At 39.4% G+C, this 24104-nt stretch overlaps 2 protein-coding genes across 8 annotated transcripts in view; one reads left to right on the top strand and one right to left on the bottom strand.

Annotated features, from left to right (window-relative positions):
- The window catches only part of PPHLN1 (periphilin 1), a 231614-nt gene that overhangs the window by 86034 nt on the left and 121476 nt on the right, over positions 1-24104 (top strand). For 3 of the 6 annotated variants that reach the window (XM_011936084.1, XM_011936088.1, XM_011936087.1), the window contains exon 1: positions 19365-19447. The exons of 1 other annotated variant lie outside the window; for it this stretch is intronic. The gene's annotated coding sequence lies outside the window, so the exon portion shown is untranslated. Of the gene's footprint in view, positions 1-19347; positions 19448-24104 lie in introns of those variants that run through there. 2 more of the 6 variants (XM_011936085.1, XM_011936086.1) reach the window with 2 other exon arrangements.
- Positions 3727-19362, bottom strand: ZCRB1 (zinc finger CCHC-type and RNA binding motif 1). Of its 2 annotated transcripts, none has more exons than XM_011936080.1 (8): positions 19142-19362; positions 17274-17359; positions 15592-15620; positions 9733-9844; positions 9284-9391; positions 5484-5596; positions 5294-5369; positions 3727-4814 (listed from the first exon to the last, which is right to left on the bottom strand). In XM_011936080.1, the coding sequence occupies exons 2-8, from the start codon at positions 17355-17357 to the stop codon at positions 4683-4685; spliced, it is 654 nt and encodes a 217-aa protein (XP_011791470.1). In that variant the 5' UTR covers positions 17358-17359; positions 19142-19362; the 3' UTR covers positions 3727-4682. The 2 variants fall into 2 exon arrangements, with proteins under 2 accessions (XP_011791470.1, XP_011791472.1); XM_011936082.1 differs by having other exon boundaries at positions 17323-17359; positions 19142-19324.

The following is a 24104-nucleotide window of genomic DNA, read 5'->3' as shown; positions in this document are numbered from 1 at the left end:
AAAAAAAAAAAAACTGCTAAGTTCATCACAGGTTCACAGTCTCTTTTTCTGAAACCGTAGGGGATAGATAGATTTTCAAAGCCAGAATTGTTCTTAAAGCTCTCTTTTGTGGTATGCTTGTTTGGGTTTCTGTTGTATTACAGGCTTTCCTCAAATGTTTGCTGATGCTTATGTGTCTGTTCATATTTGAATGTGAAGCACTGAAAACCTGATTAAAGCATATTTCACTAGCGCTGCTTTGGGCATATTAACTTGGAGGTCTTTATTACTGAACATTTTCTTTAGGGCGAATATCTCAAGCTGTGTGTATTTTCTCCTGGGGAAGGACCCCTCCAATCCCTTGCCTGAGGTGGGAAACCTATCTTAATATTATTCTGGACATAGACCGCAGGGAAGGGGCTTGCAGGTGTGATGGTTCAGCATGACTTGGTGGGCTGTGGGGAGGGCTTGGTGGCCTAATTACACTTTACAAAAAATTTTTAGTTACGTTTGCACATTTTTTTCCATGCAGTCGTGTCACTTGAGGCACATGTTTCTGTGTGTGTGTGATAAAATATACATCACATAAAATTTATCTTTTTTTTTTTTTTTTTTGAGACAGAGTCTTGCTCTGTCGCCCAGGCTGGAGTATAGTGGCATGATTGTGGCTCACTGCAACCTCCGCCTCCTGGGTTCAAGCAATTCTTCTGCCTCAGCCTCCCGAGTAGTTGGGACCACAGGTGCACACCGCCACACTCGGCTGTTTTTTTCTATTTTAGTAGAGACGGGGTTTCACCCCGTTGGCCAGGCTGGTCTCAAACTCCTGAACTCAGGCAGTCTGCCTGCCTCAGACTCCCAAACTGCTAGGATTACAGGCATGAGACACCATGCCCGGCCCATTTTTTGTATTTTTAGTAGAGACGGGGTTTCACCCCGTTGGCCAGGCTGGTCTCAAACTCCTGAACTCAGGCAGTCTGCCTGCCTCAGACTCCCAAACTGCTAGGATTACAGGCATGAGACACCATGCCCGGCCCATTTTACCCATTTTTACATGTATAACTTAGTGCCATTAGGTACATTCACAGTATTGAGCAACCATCACCACTAGCCATTTCCAGAACTTTTCATCAACTGAAACAGAAACTGTATGCATTAAATAACTACCCCCCTTTTAACCTCCCTTCAGACCCTGGTAACCTCTGTTTTCTGTCTCTATGTTGCCTATTCCAGGTGCCTCATGTAAGTGGTATCGTACAATATTTGTCCTTCTGTGTTGATTTAACCTTCTTCATTTTCATGTAACTCAGGTTAAGTAAATTGCCTACGATCAGCAGCTTTAAGTGGCAACATGGCCATAGGAACCTAAGTGTATCTGTCAAAAAAAGAGCATACTCTCGGCCGGGCGCGGTGGCTCACGCCTGTAATCCCAGCACTTTGGGAGGCCGAGGCGGGCGGATCACGAGGTCAGATCAAGACCATCCTAGCTAACACAGTTAAACCCCGTCTCTACTAAAAATACAAAAAATTAGCGGGGCTTGGTGGCAGGCGCCTGTAGTCCCAGCTACTCGGGAGGCTGAGGCAGGAGAATGGCATGAACCCGGGAGGCGGAGCTTGCAGTGAACGGAGATTGTGCCACTGCACTCCAGTCTGGGCGACAGAGCAAGATTCCATCTCAAAAAAAAAAAAAAAAAAAAATTTTCTTTAAAAAAAAAAAAAAAAAAAAAAAAATTTCCTTAATACAGTAAAAAAAAAAGAGCATACTCTCAACCACTCTGCATTGCTCCTTTAGTAGTACGCATTTCCCCCTTCCATATGCATATATGTATCCACATATAGCAAGTGTTTTACACTTGACATTATATCTGGAATGTTTTTTCATACAATTAAAAATTCTTTGAAACATTTTAATGCTTCCTAATCATCTATCATTGCAAATGCATCATGCTTTAGTTTGCTGTTGACGATTCTTTTTCTTTCTTTTTTTGAGACAGAGTCTCACTCTGTCACCCAGGGCTGGAGTGCAGTGGTGTGATCTCGGCTTACTGCAGCCTCTACCTCCCTGGTTCCAGCGATTCTTGTGCCTCAGTCTCCTGAGTAGCTGGAATTACAGGCATGTGTCACCATGGCTGGTTAACTTTTGCATTTTTAGTACAGATGGGGTTTCATCATGTTGGCCAGGCTGGTCTCAAACTCCTGGCCTCAAGTGATCCGCTTGCCCTGGCCTCCCAAAGTGCTGGGATTACAGATGTGAGCCACCATGCCCAGCTGACAATTATTTGTTTTGGATTTTAAATAATATATGTTTGTACATAAACACCTGCATTTCTGATTAGAACCCTAGGATAAAATATAATGTAATTTCTAGTTCAAAAAATAGAACATACTTAACGTTTGATATTTATTGTTAAATTATACCCTTCAGAATTGATTCAGGGCCAGTATACAACACCACAAGTGTTCTTAATGTCATCCTCACCAACAATGAAGTGTTTTTTTTCCTAATTAGGTAAATTTTGATGTATCCCTGGTTGTAATAGATTTCCTTGATAAGTAATGATAAACTTTTATTTTATTTTATTTTATTTTATTTGTTTTTAAAGACAGGATCATGCCGTTTCCCAGGTTGTCCCACTTCAGCCTCCCAAGTATCTAGGACTACAGGTGCAAGTGGCTAATTTTATTTTTTGTAAAGACAGTCTCCTTATTTTCCCCAGGCTGGGCTCAAACTCCTGGCCTCAAGCAGTCCTCCTGTCTTGGCCTCCCAATGTGTTGGGATTACAGTTATGAGTCACTGCACCTGGCCTATTTATCTTCTAAATATTCTATTTGTCACTAATTTATTTCCTACTAGAGTCTGTCTTCAGGTATTCATAGAAACTTAAATTTGTGGCAAATCTTTTCCCTATTTTTTTCTTTGCTTTAAAACTGTAGGCCAGGCATGGTGGCTCACGCCTGTAATCCCAGCACTTTGGGAGGCCGAGGCAGGTGGATCACGAGGTCAGGAGTTTGAGACTAGCCTGACCAACATGTGAAACCCCATCTCTTCTAAAAAAACACAAAAATTAACTGGACGTGGTGGTGCGTGCCTGTAATCCCAGCTACTTAGGCTGAGGCAGGAAAATCATCTGAACAGGGGAGGTGGAGGTTGCACTGAGCTGAGATCGCAGCACTGCACTCCAGCCTGGGCAACAGAGTGAGACTCCATTTCAAAAATAAATAAATAAATAAAAATTTAAAAAAAAAAGGCCGGGCGCGGTGGCTCAAGCCTGTAATCCCAGCACTTTGGGAGGTCGAGACGGGCAGATCACGAGGTCAGGAGATCGGGACCATCCTGGCTAACACAGTGAAACCCCGTCTCTACTAAAAATACAAAAAATTAGCCGGATGAGGTGGCAGCGCCTGTAGTCCCAGCTACACGGGAGGCTGAGGCAAGAGAATGGCGTGAACCTAGGAGGCGGAGCTTGCAGTGAGCTGAGATCCGGCCACTGCACTCCAGCCTGGGCGACAGAGCAAGACTCTGTCTCAAAAAAAAAAAAAAAAAAAAAAAAAAAAAAAAAAAAAAAAGAAAATTAAAAAAAGAAACCACCCCAAAACTGTTGTATTTGACTAATGGCCAAACAGATGGTTGAGTACTGCATTCAATCATTCTGTCTGTCTTGCTGTGATCTGGAAGATTCTTTGCCGATGGGTGGTTAACACTTCGTAGTTTTCAAAGTGGAAACACAAATAAAGCTTTTATAATGAACTTTTCAAATCTCTTTTTAATATATTTTTTCTTGGGATGACAATAATAGTATTACTATAATAGTATTAACTTATTGTTATTGCTTTTACTAGTTAAAAGTAATAAATGGGTATTCTTACAAAGTTAAACAATATAGAAATATACAAAGTAGAAAATTAAAGGCTAATCCCACTCCCATATAACCACCTGCAGACAGAATGGGAAGATTTAGTCATAAATACAAAGACGATACATGGAAAAAAATAGATAACTATTAACTCTAGGAAAAATGTAATCATAGCATGCTCCTTGGCTCAGAAGTGAAAACTATTTACATGGTCATTAAAAAATATATGCACAGATTTCCCCCAAATTTTTAACACAGCCACATTGGGAAGACTGAGGAAGGTAGGAGAAGTATAAGAGATTGAATAATTCTCCTTTATTCTTTTATTAAGTGACAGAAATATATGTATTTTATTTAACAACACGTGTGCACATGAGTAGTTTCTTTTAGGGAATGGAATTTGGTGCTATGGGTAGGGCAGACAAGTAACACCTGTGTTTGATTTTAAGCCTTTTAGAGCTATGTTACTTTATATTTTATAGGTATTTATAATTTATTTTATAGGTATTTACAGATTGGGATAAAGCTACAAGAAATATGATGACAAAACACCCATATTTAAAGACAAAATTCTCTTGAAAAGTTTATTAACATAAGTAACAATAAATCAACTTTTCGGTCTTCAGGAAGTTTCTGTTTTAAGGATTAATTTCAGAAGTCCTCATGTAAACAAATCAGGCATGAATAAAAGCCCTTATAATGAACTTTTCAAATAAATTTTTAAAATATCTTTTTTCTTGGGATAACAATAATAGTATTAACATGATAGTACTAACTTATTTTTATTAAAATTAGCTCTTCAAGATTGTTATTAACAAATCTTGAATTTTATTACTGTGCTAGGACAAGATTTTAATCACTAAGTTCTTCCTCATCACTGAAATATGTGCTTTTCTTTATCCTTGGGCGTCTTGAATCATCTGACGTTGAGGGGCCTCCTGAACTGGGTTTCCATTTTTTTTGTTCTTCTTCAATTTTGGCTTGCTGTGATTCAAAAAACAAAACAAAACTAATAACCTGTTTAATATTATTTATGGTTCATTAATTCAAAAGATGGCAAAAACATACCACAAATGCCATTACTTTCCACCCTCCCAGTCCATGCAGACAGTAAGATCTGCTCCCTTCCCCTGAGTTCTGTCCCATCTCACAATCTTACTCAAAATTATCCTAGGCAATTTCTAAAAAAAATCTTTTCTGTTGGGCTATACTCACTTTGAGTAAATAGTTCTGCTCATTTTTTTTAATGAAAAAAGATTAAGATAGTAAGTGTTGTGGGGCCCTTAAAATCTAGGAAGAACCAATGGGAACTTTTCATTCACACTACCTCAGAGAAACAGCTTGTCTCCTAAGGCTTAGGAGGTTAGGGGGAAATAGAGAGGTTGCCATGAGGTGATCAATGAAGTAAGCAAGGACTATAAACCCAGTCAGCTATTGCATGATGCCTTTTAAAAGAACAATACCTGGAATGCTATGGCCTGACTGAGGCTGTCAAGAGCAGGATCCTCCCCTTCATCTTCACTTTCTTCTACTTCCTCACTTAAATAAAGAAAAACAAATTGGAATGTAACCAACCAATAGGCAAAAGCAACCAACCAAAAGACAAAAGCAACATGATAATGATAATGTATTTAGTAAGAATAATATACATACATTTCTTCTTCTGGTTCAGGAGCTTTCTTTTTTTTCTTTTTTTCTTTCTTCTTTGGAGGCTCACGTTCTCCAAGCATATTTTTCGGACAGGCGTAACTTAAGTGTCCACTTTCCTTTTGTTTCCCATTAAAAAGGAAAGAAAAAATACCATATTTGTTATTTACAAAATCTTGCCTGGTACTCTAATACTAAAAGGTTTTTTTTCTTTTGAGACGGAGTCTCGCTCTGTCGCCCAGACTGGAGTGCAGTGGCACAATCTAGGCTCACTGCAAGTTCCACCTCCTGGGTTCACGCCATTCTCCTGCCTCAGTCTCCCGAGTAGCTGAGACTACAGGCACCCGCCACTATGCCCGGCTAATTTTTTATTTTTGTATTTTTAGTAGCGACAGGCTTTCACCATATTAGCCAGGATGGTCTTGATCTCCTGACCTCATGATCCACCCACCTTGGCCTCCTAAAGTGCTGGGATTACAGGTGTGAGTCATGCACCTGGCCTTACTAAAAGGTTTTCAAATTTAAAAAGGAATATTCCCATACTGGGACTACATAGAAAGACATTAATGATAAAACCCAGTACTTTACTATTTAGAAGGTGATATTGTAACTCTCAGTTATTTTAACATTTAGGACTATTTAGTGGTTTTACTAAGAGTAGAAGTAGTAGTCTTCTCTCAAACATTTATATCTCAAAATTCAAGATATAAAACAGTTCGGTCAGGTGTGGTGGCTCACGCTTGTAATCCCAGCACTTTGGGAAGCTGAGGCAGGTGGATCACCTGAGGTCTGGAGTTTGAGACCAGACTGGCCAAAATGGTGAAACCCCATCTCTACTAAAAAACAAACAAACAAAAAAAGAATTAGCTGGGCGTAGTGGCACACACCCGTAGCCCCAGCTATTCAGGAGGCTGAGGTAGGAGAATTGCTTAAACCAAGGAGGTAGAGGTGGCAGTGAGGTGAGATTGTGCCATTGCACTCCGGCCTGGGCAACAAGAGCAAATAACTCCGTCTCAAAAAAAAAAATCAAAATTTAAATGGATCATTTACCCTAAATGTAAACATCTTAAGTTACTGATAAAACGAGGATAAAACTATTCCTGTTAATTTCCGATATGTTGCTTAATACTCTTTTGGGCTAGGCATGGTGGATTACAAGCCTGTAATCCCAGCGCTGGGATCCCAGCACTGGGAGACTGAGGCGGACAGGTCACCTGAGGAAGCGAGTTGAAGACCAGCCTGGCCAACATGGAAAAACCCTGTCTCTACTAACTACACAAAAATTAGCTGGGTGTGGTGGCACGCGCCTGTAATCCCAGCTACTCAGGAGACTGAGGCACAAGAATTGATTGAACCCGGAGGCAGGACTACAGTGAGCTGAGATTGTGCTACTTCACGCCAGCCTGGGCAACAGAGCAAGACCCTGTCTCAAAAAACAAACAAAAAAACAAAAAACAAATGGAAAATTTCTTCCTCACTTTTCCTATGAATTACTTTCGTTTTTTCCCTTTCATATCCTGACTATAGTTGCACTATCCGGCCAGTCAATGTGGCTATTGAGAACTTGTCTGAATTGATAATGTACTGTAAAGGTAAAATACACATTGGATTTCTGAAGACTTAGTAACATACGTGGCTTGCATTATATTCTCATTTGACAATGCTGGACTAGGCTATTATTCCTACTTAGCTAGAACATTGACTTGTAAAACATAAGAGCTCAACTGTGATCTGGACATCAGCTCACTACAATTCCATTTAAGAGCTTATGTCAGGGTAGGGTGTGGGGACTGAGCCAAGGTTAGAACAATAGAAGGGAACAATAATCATGCTTTTCCAGTATATTTGACAGAGCAGACAGACTGTGCACTTTGTATACCTAGGACATGGCCCAACCTAAGAGAGGTTACTTACTGTTAATGAGCTGCTGAGAAAATACAGTTAGAGAAGCATATCTGAAACTGTGTTTTGGAATAATATTATAGCAAAACATATTAACATAACCCATACTAAAAAAGGATTTAATGTAATAACTTTAGAAAAACCAGGCTAAGTAAATATAAATAGGTTTTTTTGGAGGGAGGGAAATTAAATATAAAAATGTAAAAAACATAACAACTCTATGGATCCATATACCAAAAGGAACCAATTAACAGATTCATCTAGGATTTCTCAGATAACTTAATATTCACTGTGAATATGAAGATATATACTAATCTGAATGTAACTATCTTCCCTCCCTCCCTTTCTTTCTTTTACAAAACTCAGAACTTTGGAAAAGTTTCTAAAGTGTTTACTTAAGAGGTTTCAGAATCATAGGAATTGACAGAATCAGTATGTATCCAAGTGACTGCTTGCTCACTCCATGCATCTGTCCGTCAGTCTGTTTATTTAGTTATCTTTTTTGTGGGGGGTATGGGGAGTGACAGTGAGGTAGAGGACCTCAAGCCATTTCCTTGCATCTTCCATGTGTTTGTAGCCAGGATGGTATCTCTCCATGATTCTCTCCCCAGCTCCCTATTACTACCTCTCGACTCTGTTTTTTAAGTATTTTATTTTTATTTTTATTTTTGAGACGGAGTCTCACTCTGTCGCCCAGGCTGGAGTGCAGTGGAGTGATCTCGGCTCACTGCAACCTCTGCCTCTTGGGTTCAAGTGATTCTCTTGCCTCAGCCTTCCAAGCAGCTGGGATCACAGGTGCCTGCCACCACGCCTGGCTAGCTTTTTTTGTATTTTTAGTAGAGATGGGGTTTCACCATGTTGGTCAGTCTGCTTTTGAACTCCTGACCTCAAGTGATCCACCCACTTAAGATTCCCAAAGTGCTATGATTACAGGCATGAGCCACTGTGCCCGGCCTGTTTCTTAAGTATTTTATATGATCATTTTACAAACTTACACCTGTGAGAACCAGACTAAAATTCTCTTGGTACCAATACAGATCTTATACAAAATTATTCTATGGCTGTCTTTCCCTCCTCATCACCAAAACTTTAAATGGATAATGACAGATCATGAAGAGAACCAAAGAAGACAATGTGAGGATAGTTCAGTTATAAAACACTAGCAATACTAATAGGAAAAAATAAAAAACTTCAAAACACAATATCCCATAGTGGATAAGGTCACATGATAATGTTGCTATTGAACTGTGACACTTAAAAACTGGTACAGAGACAGGCAATATCCTATTAACAAAAATTTATGAGTTACTAAAATCTTGCAAGACAGTGACATAAATAATCAGTCTAATGCTTTTAAAACTACTGATTTTCAAAGATTTAGGAACTAGAGAAAATACCACTTTGTATTACCCAACTCAGGTTATCTTTACACAGTGCATTTCAACTGAATTTACTTTGATGAGTTTAGAGTCCCTAAGTAAAACAACTAGGCCAGGCACAGTGGCTAACACTTGTAACTCTAGCACTTTGGGAGGCTGAGGTGGGAGGGCTGCTTGAGCCCAGGAGTTTGAGATGGGCCTGGGCAACATAGGAACAACCTGCCTCTACAAAAAAATTAAGCAGGGTGTGATGGTGCATGCCTGTGTTATCAGCTACTCGGACACTGTGGTGGGACGATCACCTGGGCCCAGGAGGTGGAGGCTGCAGTGGAGTTGTGATTGCATCACTGCACTCCAGCCTGGGTGACAGAGGAAAACCCTGTCTCAAAAAAATAAATATTAAAAAATAAAGCATTTTCATAACCTGGTTTAGCCAGTCAGAAGTTTTGGTGAGCAAAAATAAAAGACTGATGTGAAAAGTATCTTAAACTATGGAAAGTTACATTAAGTTTTAGGTTTACTTACCCCACATTCATAACACTTAGATTTATCAAAGTAGTTTCGCCTTCGGATGAACTCAGCTGCTCTTCCATTGTCAATAGCAATGCTTGCTTTTATCACTCTGCCAAACAACTAAACAAGAGAAAACTGTAAATGTAGAATGTATTTCACTGAAATCTAAAATTAATTATTTAATCCATTTTCTTAAATCTTCAATTCCACTTTATTTTGGATTTTTTAGCAATTGTCACTTAGGTGTGATAAATTCTATTCTGTAGTATTCTTATTCCTGAGATTCCACCAATGTTTTGAGAACCCAGTACAGTTTGACCTCTTTTCTTTCCATAAATTAGATATCTTAAGAATCTACAGATATCTATTAGACCTGATGATCCACTATATCCCCACATTTTTGGCCTGGATGAGCATAAAGGCTTTGGGGCTAAAAACCTTGATGGAGATGAATAGCTTACCTGTTTGTTGTTTATTGCCCTGGTACAGTTTTGTGCAGAGTCTTTATCCAAAAATAAAATAAATGCAACCCCTTTACTCTTCCTGGTATCTTTATCTTTCATTATGGTAACCCTTAAAGCAGAAACAAATAGTTAAAAATGAGGCAGCAATAAATAAAACAGGTATTAATACTTGAAACATTCATTTTAAAAAGGGCTAAATGAAAAATTTGTAAGATGAATTAATACATTTGAAAAATCAGCTATCTCTTCAAAGTCAAGGGATATCAAGCATGGAAATGGGAAAGGGTGATACTGATTTAACACAAGTGAGCACACCTATGATTAGGAGTTAATCAGAGATTGAAGGGTGAAATAAAGAGATTACAGAGACAATGAAATCTTAAGGAGTAACCATAATCCCTCTTCCATACTAACTCCCTCAGCTTGCAAAACAAAACAAAATAAAGGTATACTTTACACAAGAAGTAAAATGATTTACTTATTTTTCTAAGTGTTAGAATCAAAGTATATTCTTAATATTCTTTTAAAGAATCTTCAGAAAAATAAGAAAGAAAAAAAAATCTCCAGAGCTGGGTGTGGTGGTGCGCACCTGTAGTTCCAGCTACTTGGGAGACAGAGGCAGGAGGATGCCTGAACAAGAGAGTTTGAGAACAGCCTAGGCAACATAGTGAGACCCCGATCTTCAGGGAAAAAGAATCTCCAGTTCTGTGGTTTTCAGCCATACTACCTACTAGGGTGTACCTGAGTGATAAGGAGAGTTATGAGAGCACAGAGCCTGCTCTTTCTCTTGCCCCATCCACATCCCTAGTCCTGGAGGCCCTTGCTCACCCTATGTCAATTAACATAGTTTAAAAACAATGTTTACCAGGGCTCTTTGGAGAAATAGCTGATTCAAAGGCTAGAGCAGGGCAGGTACTAGAGGAGCTTGGAACATCTTACGCCAGAAAGTAAGAGAGTGCAAGAGTGAGTGAGTGAGTGAGACAGAGAGAGAGAGAGAGGAATGAATAAATGAATGAATGAATGATGGGGGCAAGAATACAGCAGCCAGCTGGAAGGAGCTCCCACTGGCCATATCAAGGACAATTTGAGCACCAAAACAATTCATTACAGTAATAAATTATAGGCCACAGAGAAGGTAGGAATTTATAATTCTTACTGATAATAGACCAATAAATAAGTGGAGGAGATGGGAGGGAAGGCTCTTGCTTACAGAAGAATGCCAAGGGATGACTGGTGAATGTAGAGGAAATGCTGGAGTTGGAAAAATCACCAATTGGCAACACTCATGGTAAAGACTGGATCAGTCAAGAACCATCAACAAATGCTAAGTCTAAAATGAGATTTTTATGTGGAGCAGAGTACTTGTACTGTCTTAGAGTGTCTTCCATGGATTGTTTATTAATTGCAAAGGGAAAATAAGTCTACAGTGAAAAAATCGAGACAACACCTTGACTGTGTGATCAAAATTCGTACCACTACTGAGGGACAGACTGACAGTGTCTGCCTCCAGATGTGGTATTCTGAGAACAACACATCCTCTATGCAGTATAGTAGCCAAGAAAATGTAAACTAGATCTAATAACGAGGAAACATCAGCAACATACAAAATGAGGGGGAGGAGAAGGGGGTAGGCTATATATTCCTTACAATGTTCTAGACTAAAGGAGCCTAAAAAGAAAAATTAAAGACAATACTTGACTCTAGACTGATCCTCTAATAGAGGGGAAAAATACTATGCAGGACATTATTAGGTCAACTGACAGAATTGGAACATGAATGGTTGATTTAGTAAAACTACTATATCAAAATAACTTTATGAAGTTGGCAATTGTACTGCGGTTATATAAAATATATCCTTACTTTTAGGGAATAACACACTGAAGTATGTAGGAATAAAGGGCGATGATGTTTGTAACTCACCCTTACATACCTCACAAAAACAAGTTGTGTGTGTATATATACACACATACGGGGCAAGAGAGAGTACAAATGATAAAGTAAATGGGGGAAATGTTAATAACAGGTGAATTTACATGAAGGATATTTTGCTGTTCTTAGTACCATTGTCATAACTTTTTATAAACTTGAAATTATTTCCAAAGTTAAAAAAAAGATAATGTTCAAGATAAAGCTTAGTAATTTTCTCATGTTTGAATTACAGGAAAATAGATAATAGGACACAAGTGAATAAATAGAAGTTTTATTCAGCATAACATTTTCCATATTAAAATTATTTTATTTGGGTTTGGGTTAAGGTACATACATAGTCTTTGGAATGAAACTGGTAAAAAGATGCCATCACATTAAGAAAAGGCATGTCTAATTTCATTTAAAAGAAGAAACAAGTTGAAAAAATTTAGGGAAAAATGGGCAACTAAAATGGTTTAGTTTCTCAAACGGTACACCTGTATATTCAATGGGCTTAGAAAGTAAGGAGAGGCAAGCATCCAAGGTAAGAAGGTTCAAATTTGGACTGGTTATCGTCAAAGCACTAGTTATGAGAATATGCAGGAAACATTTTAACCAATTTTGACAGAAATATTGAATAAGGTAGTTACTTTACATTTTGGAATTTTTCGTAATGTTTGTCAAAGTTATCTTTTTTTTTTTTTAAGTACTATTTCAAAAGAAGTGTTGGCTTTCTACATCATCCTCAATTAATCTCTCATCTGTTGCCTCTTTTCTGATTCCACTGCTTTTTTTCTTGCCCATAGGGGCATTACTGTTTTAACAGTCTGTTCTTATCGGTTCCTTTATAATTTTTTCTCTTATAATTTTCTCATATCCCTAAGTGGTCTTCTACTTAAGGAATAAAATCACACCATTCCTTTGTTCAAAAATCTTTGGTTCTGTAAATTGCCTATTCTTTGTCTCCCAGTCAGTATCCTTGATGATGTGGCTCCCATCTCCTTTATCTTTCACTGCTCCTTCCCACGTACAAACTATGAAGTCTACTCAAAAGAAACCACTCAATGCTCCAGTAGCATGGCCTGTATTTCCCCAAATTCGTGCCTTTGTTCATACAGCTTCTATCTTCTTTCACCTCTGAATCATTGCCCATTAAAATTTTCCTCATTCTTTCGGGATTCAAGTCAATGTGTCAGTTTCTAATAGCTTCAACTGGATATCATTTCTCCTCCGTTATGCTAGTCTCTGCTGAATTGTGTTATTCATAAAAAATGCCTCATCTTATCTATTTTAATGTAAACTCCTTTAAGGTTGTCTCTGTAATCCATATGTGCCTACCTCAATATGTTGATTGATAGATACACCTTTATATTCAATGGGAAAAATAGACAAAAAAAATAGGAAAAGTAGTTTCTAAAAGAGTACATTGTATGTGTTCATTCATTCGGTCATTCAGTCACTCTGTTAGCCTCAAGCCCATGTGCTAAGCACTAACAGTAGTTTTTACCCTCAGGAGAAAGCTTACAGTTTAGTGGTAGAGACAGACCAACAAACCAACTGTCATACAATACTTTGATAGAGGTACCTTCTGTGGTAACAGAAAAAAAATTTACACCAGAGATTTAAAAGGACAAATCTACTGTGACTCCCATGTTTCTGGCAAGGGAAAAGAGGCAGACAGTAGCACCTAATTTCCTAATACAAGGTATATGATGTACTTATTTAAGCACATAATATGAAGCATACACTATTTTGGGAAACCTGAATGTCATCCATACCTGTTCACAAAGTCCTTATGTACAAAGCAAGCACATCACTAAATATTACCCACTTTCCTTCCTATACATATCACTAAGTATTACCCATTTCACTTCATAATGATTGCTGAAATCTGACCACCTCTCAAATCTGACCAGTCTCTATAGCTCCACCCGTACTATTTTAGTACAGATTTCTCCCCTGCGCTACAGTTTTAGACTTCATACTGGTCTCACTGCATTTTCTCTTTCTCTTTTTTTTTTTTGAGATGGAGTCTTGCTCTGCCCAGGCTGGAGTGCAATGGCATGATCTCGGTTCAATGCAACCTCCACCTCCATCCACCTCCTGGGTTCAAGTGATTCTCATGCCTCGCCTCCCAAGTAGCTGGGATTACAGGGGTGTACCACCACGGCCGGCTAATTTTTGCATTTTTTTGTAGAGATGGGGTTTTGCCATGTTGGTCAGGCTGGTCTTGAACTCCTGACCTTTCAAGTGATCCTACCACATTGGTCTCCCAAAGCACTGGGATTACAGGTGTGAGCCACTGTGCCCAGCTGCATTTGCTTTTGTTCCCCTCCAATCTAATTTGTACATTAGGCCAGAATAAACTTTAAAAAATTTAAATCATGTCACCCCTCACTTAAAATTCTTAAATGATTCCTGATATTCTTAGAATGAAAACCAAATACCTTTGTAACCTGGCCAAGAAGTAAGATGAGGAACCTGCTTCCATCTCTGGAGCCATCTTGTGCTTTCTCCCCCTTACTCACTCATCTCTAGTCACATTGGCCTTCTTTCTATTTCTTGATGTCACTTTATTTTCTTTTGCCACAAGGCCTTTGCACAAGCTATTCCCTCTACCTGAAATATTCCTCCCTTATTTTTGCCTACTTAAGTGTTACTCATCCTTAGGTTTCTACTCAAAAAACACTGACTTAGGTAAGCCTTCCCTGGCTCTCTAAAGTCTTCCCTGTTTCTAGGTGCTTATAACCCTGTGTCTTTAATTCCATTGCAGTTTCATGGTTCAGGACTATATATTGATATGGAGATCCACTCAAAGATTCTGACAAAGCGGAAAAAAAAAGGTAAAAGGGAGTGGACTCTGAAATCTCACTGTTGGATTCAAGTATTTTCTCCACCATTAGCTAGCAAGATGACTTTAGGTTTTCTGTGTGCTTCAGTTTCATCATTTATAATATTGAGATAATAACAGTACCTACCTTAAAGGGTAGTTATGAGAATTAAATAATACACATAAAGAGATAAGAACAATGCCTAGCATATATATGTGCTCATTTAAGTATTACATACCATCATCATTACCAGTGTTTGGACTGATGACGATGACTTTTTAAAATCTGAACACCCAAAAATTTACACAGAAGCATTTTTGATAATGATTTTTTAATAGCAAAGTAACTGTAAAAGAAGTTAGTAATTTCAAGAAGCAAATGAGCTTCAACTGTTTAATATCCATTTATGGAACACTAGAAAAAATTAGCCAAGATAAATATGCTCAAAATTATTGGGATTTTAAATTTATATCAGAATGTATATTGGTTATAAGATAGTTAGGATGACAGTATCCTTTTACTTTTTTGCCCCATATTATAGTTGCTTGATTCAAAACAGTGAAATACAAGTTCAAGTTCTTTTTATTGTTCCTAACCCTCAGCCCTGTTATCATCCATACCATTTGTATGTTTCTAGTCTTTCCAATGATCTCTAAGCTTTCTCTGAAGGAAGATAATATGTTTTCTATTTATCAGTCTCATAGCATCCTGCAAGTCAGATACACAGAAATATTTGATTTTACACTATTTATTTGAAAAAAAAAAAACTAGGTTACTTATAGTATACTTGATAACACACTTCCTAGTAACCAAAATATTTGTTTACCATTAGATATGAAGATGTATCTTTATAGTACATGGAAAGACATTTATGACATGTCAAATTAAAAAAGAAAATAAAATTGAATGTATGGAATACAGTCTTGAAGAAAAATTGTCTACATGTTTATGTACATGGAAAACCAACTAAAATTGTCATAAAAATGTTAATAGTATTATTTTCTTTGTTATATCAAGTATGTTTTATTTTTAAAAATTTACTGTCATTGAAAAAAATGGAGAAGCAAATTCAGATAAACTTTTAAATGAAGTTACAAAATTTAATGTGAATACTTACTTTACAACTTTGCCGTACTTGGAAAATATCTGAAACAAAAGACCACATATTTACAATTTATTTTAAAATCATGAAAACATCAAATTTTTAGGTTGCAGACGTTGACAAAATTCTGTTATAGTTTATGAAAAATTTCAGCCTTCAGTCTATAAGGCAGGCCCCCCAAATTTTTTTTTTTGGTTGCTAGAATAATATTCTTACTGTTGTTGGAGTCACATGTATGTGTCTCAGTTCCTAAATTTGACAATGGAGTAAATACAGAGAAAAAAACTCACTCTACACATGTGGTAGATCTAAGGCATACACACTGGACAGCTGCTGTGTTCCTGAGGTATACCCATGGCAACTATCAACTCCATCATAGTGCCAGCTATACCTGTGCTTCAAATATCAACGTCATGGAGTAGCACTTTTCCAATTCTACCCTCACCTCTACCTTGTTATTCCTACGAAGCAATCCCTGTTTGAGAAGACAGATCCTTAGACTGCTTTATTTAAAAAACAAAACAAAAAAATCCTCATAAAAAAAGCTTTTATAATGAAAAATCCATTTCTATCAGTCTTCTTCCTCTGCCCACCATTAATATGTTGGTAGAACTTTATAGTTGGCTCTCTCTTCTGTTATTTTTATTTTATCCTATGCAATCACATTTATTTCTAAAGTTCCAGCTCATTACCCATATACTAAGAGTTCCTATTATATGTATATGCAATGTATACATATATTATACATATATAATAATGTATACATATATTATGTATACATGTATTAGTATATGCAACCAATAATAATGCAACCAATAATAATGTATACTGTATACATGTATTAGTATATGCAACCAATAATAATGAATTTTTTCGTTCTATGATTAAGCTGTATAATGCTGGAATGTAATATAACTGGATTGCAGTGTTATCAACACTGGGTTCTGAAGGCCAGTACAGTTTTCTACGTAATACTTACTAATGGCCTCTTGTTTCACTCAGAGTGAAAGCCAGAGTCCTTACCGTGATGTAAATAGGTCCTATAAGGCACCTTGAGTGGGCTTACCTAAGATTACCCCTCTTTTCCTGAAATGCTTGTCCTCCAGAATTTGCACAGGTGCCTCTTACTTGTTTCAGGTCTTTATTCAAAAGTCACCTTCTCAATAATGGCATTTCTGACCTCCCTGTGTAAAATTTCACCTCCATTCCCAACTTAACATTCAATAGCCCACCTTTCCTGCTTTATTTTTTCTCCTTAGCACCTAACATCTTAGCATCTCCTTAGTATCTAACATATAATTTGACTTAAATGTTCAATAAATACAGCTTCTATTTTTTTTTTTTTTTTGAGACAGGGTCTCATTCTGTTACCCAGGCTGGAGTGCAGTGGTGTGATCTTGGCTCACTGTTGCCTCCACCTCCTAGGCTCAAGCAATCTTCCAACCTTAGGTGCCCAGGTAGCTTGTAGAGACATGGTGGCGCACACCTGTATTTTCCAGCTACTTGGGAGGCTGAGGTGGGAGTACCACCTGAAGGGGCGGGAGGCTGCAGTGAGCCATGATAGTGCCACTGCACTACAGCCTGAGTGACAGAATTACACTGTCTCAAAAAAAAAAAAAAAGAATTTTGCCAGGGATAACTATTTGCTTAAGATTATCTATATCTCAAATAGCAGTCACTTGATAAGATTTACTTACCCGGTACAAGTCATTGTTTGTCAGGGAAAAGGGCAAGTTGGATACATACACTGTGCTCTTACTTGGAGCCAATCCACCACTCATTTCTAAAAGTGAAAATAAACCTATCAGCAATCAATCTAAACCAAGATTCTTTTTTTTTTTTGAGACGGAGTTTCGCTCTTGTTGCCCAGGCTGGGGTGCAATGGCGCAATCTCGGCTCACTGCAACCTCCGCTTCCCAGTTTCAAGCAATTCTCCTGCCTCAGCCTCCTGAGTAGCTGGGATTACAGGTATCCACCACCATGCCCGGCTAATTTTGTATTTTTAGTAGAGGCAGGGTTTCACCATGTTGGTCAGGCTGGTCTTGAACTCCTGACCTCAAGTGACCCACCTGTCTCAGCGTCCCAAAGTGGCCTAAACCAGGTATTCTTAATTCCAAATAAAACAATCAGACCAGTCTGGGTATTATTTTGAAAAAACAACAACAACAAAAAACAAAAATCAATACAGTATTAACAATCACCGATTTAAAAATGCCCAATTTGTACACCTTCCTTACAAGTTAGGAACTCCAGCAGGCTGAATTAAGGAATTCCTTTTTCCCAGTCACCACTCAAGAAAAATTCTTTTTTGGTTCTTCTTCTTTCAGGTATTCTTTACACCAACACTTTCAGTGCCAGACTGTATGGGTATGGAGATGGGTTTTAAATAGATGAAGGAAAAACCCTAAGGCTACTCCCAACTTCCACTCAGATTATGAGCAAAAAATGCTCTAATGCATATGTATTGTATATGGACAATACCTACACCTTGCTCACCCAGATCAGAAAGAGCCTGGGGACTCAGAAAGAACCTTAGTCACTGATTTTTGCTAATACACAGTCATGCTACGCTTAATGAAGGAGGCATGTTCTGAGTGTGTTACATGATTTCATAGCGCAAACATCACAGGGTGTACTGAGACAAACCTAGATGGTCTAGCCTATTGCTCCTGGGCTGCAACCTGTATAGCATGTTAATGTAGTGAATAATGTAGACAACAGAAACACAATGGTAAATATTTACGTAGCTAAAGACAGAAAAGGTGCACTAAAAACATGGTACAACGTATTATACTCTTAGGAGACCACTGTGGTATATGTGGTTTGTTGTTAACCAAAAAGTTGTTATGCTGTGCATGCCTGTACTATGGCTGGGTACCTTTTTTGTTTGTCTTAATTTTTTTTTTCTCTGGAGTGGTGTGTTAAGAGGAAAATTTTCTTTTCTCCATTTAGTATGATGTTAAGGAGGAAATTTAACCTTTACGTATTGACAACATAAACTTCTTTCGAAATGCTAACTTTGCTTATTATTGCCAAATTATGAAATGATACATTATAAAAATAGGCTTGGTGCCTGGAACAGACGGACTTGTATGTATGTGTGTATATGTATATACAACTTACAAATGTAATCAGTAATTAATTTTCACACCTTATCTTACAAAGTCAGCAAATTACTGTGAAAATATCAGACTCAACCAAATTCAAATTTCTGATTTAAAAAGAGCGTGTGGTGTGTATTCAAGATGGGGGACGAACCATCACAAATGGAAAAGTACTGACTCTAAGGCATGCCAATTCGTGAAGGAATGAGAAAACTGCCTCATGTTTGGTGTTTTGGGGGAATCATTTAGAAAACTTCAGGACTCAACATAGATAGGTCGCTTTTTAAAAGTTTCTCATTTGAAACTATGCCTTAGACGTTCTGCTGGGAGCCGCGAAGGCAGGTAGAGGTTAAGGTCCTGGAATAAAAAGGGTGGCGGGAGAGAGGGGCAGAGCATTTTGGCAGCCGAGTCTGGGGAGGGGGTCCTGCAGAAAAGAAGGCCGCAGCTGAGGAGGTGTTTACCTTCACGTGGGTTGGGCCTGGGAGACCAGAAGAGTGCGAGCCCTCGGCTCAGCTGGGGCTCAACCCCGACTCTTCGTAGCCACTCGCAGCGGCCTTGGCATCACGAGTCCTGGGAGGGGTCAGGCGCGGGGACCAGATGGTAGCAGCCACCGTGCCTCTTCCCGGCTGTTTCAGATCCGGGCCCCAAAGGCAGGCCCAGAGGCGAGCGCTTCGCTGACGTCAATGCGCGCGCCGGAAGTGCCTACCTGGAATAACGGCGGCGAGCGGACGACTACATTTACGGGGTGTCCCGGAGGGCCAGAGTAGGTGAGCAACTTTTACCTTTCCCAGAGGTGGATGCAGAGCGAGTGCGGGCTGCTAAACGCCGGGGGTTTGGGGAGGGGGGGCGGGAGTTTTCTGTGTCGGGTCCTGGATTCTCCTGCCTTTGAATTGTGCAGCAATTCTGCCCATGCGGTTGAGGGCGGAGAGACGCAGTGGAGTTTGGAATAAAGGGACGTATTCAGTCTAAGATACGGGTTCGCCTCTCTGTAGCGCCTTAATATGCAAAAAGAAGACTGAGCTAGGTAACTTCAGTGACCCGAGAGCAGTCAGGAAGTCCGTAATTGTACTGAAGGTTTTCGCCGTACCCAGCTATTAGGCACTTTGGGAACTACAAAATAAACAGACCTTTTTGTTTGTTTGTTTTGTTTTCTGGTGGAGAGCTCAGTCTAGTTGGGGAGACAAGGACAACTTTGGGAGAGTTGGATTCACAGAGTGACTCATCTTTAGCATGGGTATGGACAAACGTTGAACTTCTTGGCACCTTTTCTCTTCCTGTAAATCTATAATGGCTACGCACTGCTTTTTCTGTAAGAGGCCATAACATGTCCATCATTCCTACAGAAAAATCAGAACATAATGCAAGGTAGTTTATACTTCTACCCACCAGCACATACAGACCAGGCCTCTAACCACTCCCTGGGAGCCTGCGTTCCAGCAGCCTGGAACCCAGAGCCTCTCCTGGAGCCTGCACAATCCAGAGTGAAGCCGATGTCTTCTAGAGAGACGGAAGTGCAATCCATCCAGGGCGCAGCTGAATTTTGAGAGGCCTGAATACCTCCGTGGCCGCCAGGGGACCGCTGGGACTAAGTCTCTTGGTAAACTTGTGGCCAGCCAAACCTACCTTGCATTACATGCCTGTTATCCTTGGTTACCGCACAAGATGTAAGCCTCTTTGGTCTTCTGTGCTATAGTCTCATTTCCATGCTGCTTTGTGCTTCTTTTCGACTTAGGCTATCACTGCTTCTTCGTTTCTTCCCCATTTAACCCCTCAACACCCCCATCTGTGCTTTCTGAAACATCTATTTCGTGCTTAAACTATTTTACGTATTCAACTTCTTTAGTGAAATTCTCTTTCATTTCCTAACCTTTACTATTGATAACATGTAGCTTTTCCTGCCAGCCATTTCAGTTGAGCCCTTTCTCTGACCCTGCATTTAAAATTTGGGCATGGCTGTAGCCATGTTGAACTGATTTCAATTCCTCAGAATACTTTCTTCCCTCAGTATCTTCACAAAGGCTCTTTTGTCTCTCTGGGACATTTGAGCTCCCTGTTCCCTCCTGCCTTTTTCTGGATAACTTCTACTAAAGATCTGAGTTTAGCTGTCACTTTACTTGAGGGGTATTCCCTAACTTCCATAGAGTTAGGTATTTTTGCTGTGTACTCTTAGCTGCCCTGCACTTCCCTTACGGCATTTATCACATGTGTCCTAATTGCTTGTTTCTTTGCCATCCCTACTAAGCGAGGCTATCGGTGAGGGACTGTGTTTGTCTTGTTGGTCTTTGTAACTCCAGTAGCTAATACAGTTCTTGACACATAAGACAGTCAGGTATTTCTTGAATGATTGCAGGTGCTGAAGGTATGGTCTCAGAGATCAGACAGTTAACGTTAATGAATACTTCACCCATAGAAGGGGTCACCTGCCACTCAGCTACAGCTGATTGTGGCTATGTGAGAATATGATCCCAGTTTTGCCAGAACATCTAATTTTTTCAAAAAAAGTTGGAAATCGAATTTTTAAAAAAGCATCCTCTCCCAGTTTTTAAATGTTGTCAGTGGAATAGAATTTTATTAAAAAAAAAAAAAATGGGTCAAACACAAGTCTCATGTGGCCTATCAGTCACTAGTTTGGAATCTGTTTTAAGTCTTGTAGGGTTTTTTATATAATGGGCTTTGCGGAGAATAATAGGTTTTGAGTTGGGCCTTGGTGGACCGTTGGATGTCAAATGAGAGAATGGGAAAAGGTATCCAGTTTGGAAAATAAACAGCTCTATGATAGTGTGTGTTAGTCTGTTTGTGGCACAATAAGGAAACTGGCATAATTATATGCTTTTGGAGAGAATAGAAGGTTAGATATAATAGAAGGTGGCATATGGAAGATAGAAGTTTGGATTTATTATGGTTAATAAACCACTTGGATTCTTGATCCTGGAAACTTTACATTATGAATATGCATTAACCGTTGATTATCCTTTTTTAGGGTAAAATGGAGGGTAAAACACTGGAAGGAGGCTGACCGGTCAAGACCTTAACTTCAATCCATATATGAAATAAGATTCAGATTTATAAATATTATATGTAGGCAGACATCTGGCATTTTTGTTTACTTGTATAATTTCAGTTAATTGATCAATTATAATGGACGATCAGGGATCTCCTACTAAGTTTAGTGCAGTACATTCGGGCTTATAGAAGAAGTATCCTTAGAGCGTTGGAAAGTCAAGTGACTTGTGAAACTAGTAGAGAATGCAGTACTTTATATTTTTTTTATTTTTTGAGACGGTATCTTGCTCTGTTGCCCAGGCTGGAGTGCAGTGGGACGATCATGGCTCACTGTACCTTCCAGTTCCCAGGTTCAGGGGATTCTCCTGCCTCAACTTCCTGAGTAGCTGGTATTACAGGCATGTGCCACCATGCCCGGTTAATTTTTGTATATTTTTTAAGTGGAAACGGGGTATTACCATGTTGGCCAGACTGATCTTGAACTCCGACCTCAAATGATCTACCCGGCTCAGCCTCCCAAAACGCTGGGATTACAGGCATGAGCCACTGCACCCGGCCCGGGCATCAGTTAATTTTTTTTTTCAACGATCTTAATTAATTATGTTCTAAAACTTATGTTTAGTTGTCTGGATTTCAAATATTTTCCTCTTTTTTTTTTTTTTTTTTTGAGACAGAATCTCACTCTGTCATGCAAGCTGGAGTGCAGTGGTGCGATCTCTGCTCACTGCAAGCTCCCCCTGCGGGGTTCACGCCATTCCCCTACCTCAGCCTCCCAAGTAGCTGGGACTGCAGGTGACCACCACCATGCCTGGCTAATTTTGTTTTTGTATTTTTAGTAGAGATGGGGTTTCACTCTATTAGCCAGTATGGTCTCGATCTCCTGACTTCGTGATCCACCCCCACTCGGCCTCCAAAAGTGCTGGGATTACAAGTGTGAGCCACCGCGCCTGGCCTGGAATTTCAAATATTTTCTAATAGAAACATTAGAATATTAATTCACTCTGAATACTGAGCACAGTGTGCAAATTGTTCTAGGAGCTTAATATTCATCAGTGAACAAATAGACATTCCTGCTGTTTATTATTATTAGCATTAATAATCTAAGATACTATATAGTGTACTTTTAATACAGATTACACCCTCACTACTAGAAATACTACTGGTAGAAATACTACTAGTGAAGGACTAATGTGTATTTAAATTATATTATATAGTATCTTAGATTATTAGTGCTAATTTAAAATAGCACAACTGGGGGATCTGTTAGTTAAGTGACATTAAGAAGGTGACATTGAAGGGCAGGAAAGTTAATTCCACAGATACGTGGATGAAAGAGTGGCCTGCCCCTTCACACCTGCAGGTATTTCTCGTCAGGTGGGACGAGAGACTGAGAAAAGAAATAAGACACGGAGACAAAGTATAGAGAAAGAACAGTGGGCCCAGGAGACTGGCGCTCAGCATATGGAGGACCTACACCGACACCAGTGTGTGAGTTCCCTCAGTATTTATTGATTACTATTTTCACTGTCTCAGCAACGGGCATGCGGCAGGAGAACAGGGTGATAGTGGGGAGAAGGTCAGCAAGAAAACATGTGAGCAAAGGAATCTGTCACAAATAAGTTCAAGGGAAAGTACTATGCCTGGATGTGCACATAGACCAGATTTATGCTTCTCTCCACCCAAACATTTCAGTATAGTAAAGAAGAACAGAGCAGCATTGCTGCCAGCATATCTCGCCTCCAGCCACAGGGCAGTTTTCTTCTATGTCAGAATAGAACAAATGTACAATTGGGTTTTATACCACGAGACATTCCATTCCCAGGGGCATGCAGGAGACAGAGGCCTTCCTCTTACCTCAACTGCAAGAGGCCTTCTTTCCTCTTTTACTAATCCTCCTCAGCACAGACCCTTCACGGGTGTCAGGCTGGGGGACGGTCAGGTCTTTCCCGTCCCATGAGGCCATATCTCAGGCTGTCTCAGTAGGGAGAAACCTTGGACAGTACCCGGCTTTCCTGGGCAGAGGTTCCTGCGGCTTTCCGCAGTGCATTGTGCTCCTGGTTAATCGAGAATGGAGAATGGCGATGACTGTAAACGTACTGTTAACAAGGCACATCCTGCACAGTCCTAGATCCCTTAAGCCTTGATACCATACAGCACATGTTTCTGTGAGCACAAGGTTGGGGCTAAAGTTACAGATTAACAGCATCTCAAGGCAAAACAATTGTTCAGGGTACAGATTTTTTTTTTTTTTTTGAGACAGTCTCATTCTGTCACCCAGGCTGGAGTGCCACGGCGAGATCTCGGCTCGCTGCAACCTCCGCCTCTCGGGTTCAAGCGATTCTCCTACCTCAGCCTCCTGAGTAGCTGGGACTACAGGTGCCCGCTACCACACCCAGCTAATTTTTTGTATTTTTAGTAGAG

Source organism: Colobus angolensis, unplaced genomic scaffold (assembly GCF_000951035.1).
Source record: "Colobus angolensis palliatus isolate OR3802 unplaced genomic scaffold, Cang.pa_1.0 Scaffold150, whole genome shotgun sequence".
NCBI classification, from domain to species: Eukaryota; Metazoa; Chordata; class Mammalia; order Primates; family Cercopithecidae; genus Colobus; species Colobus angolensis.
Note: the sequence above shows the minus strand (reverse complement) of the source record. Positions and strands in the feature narration are given on the sequence as shown.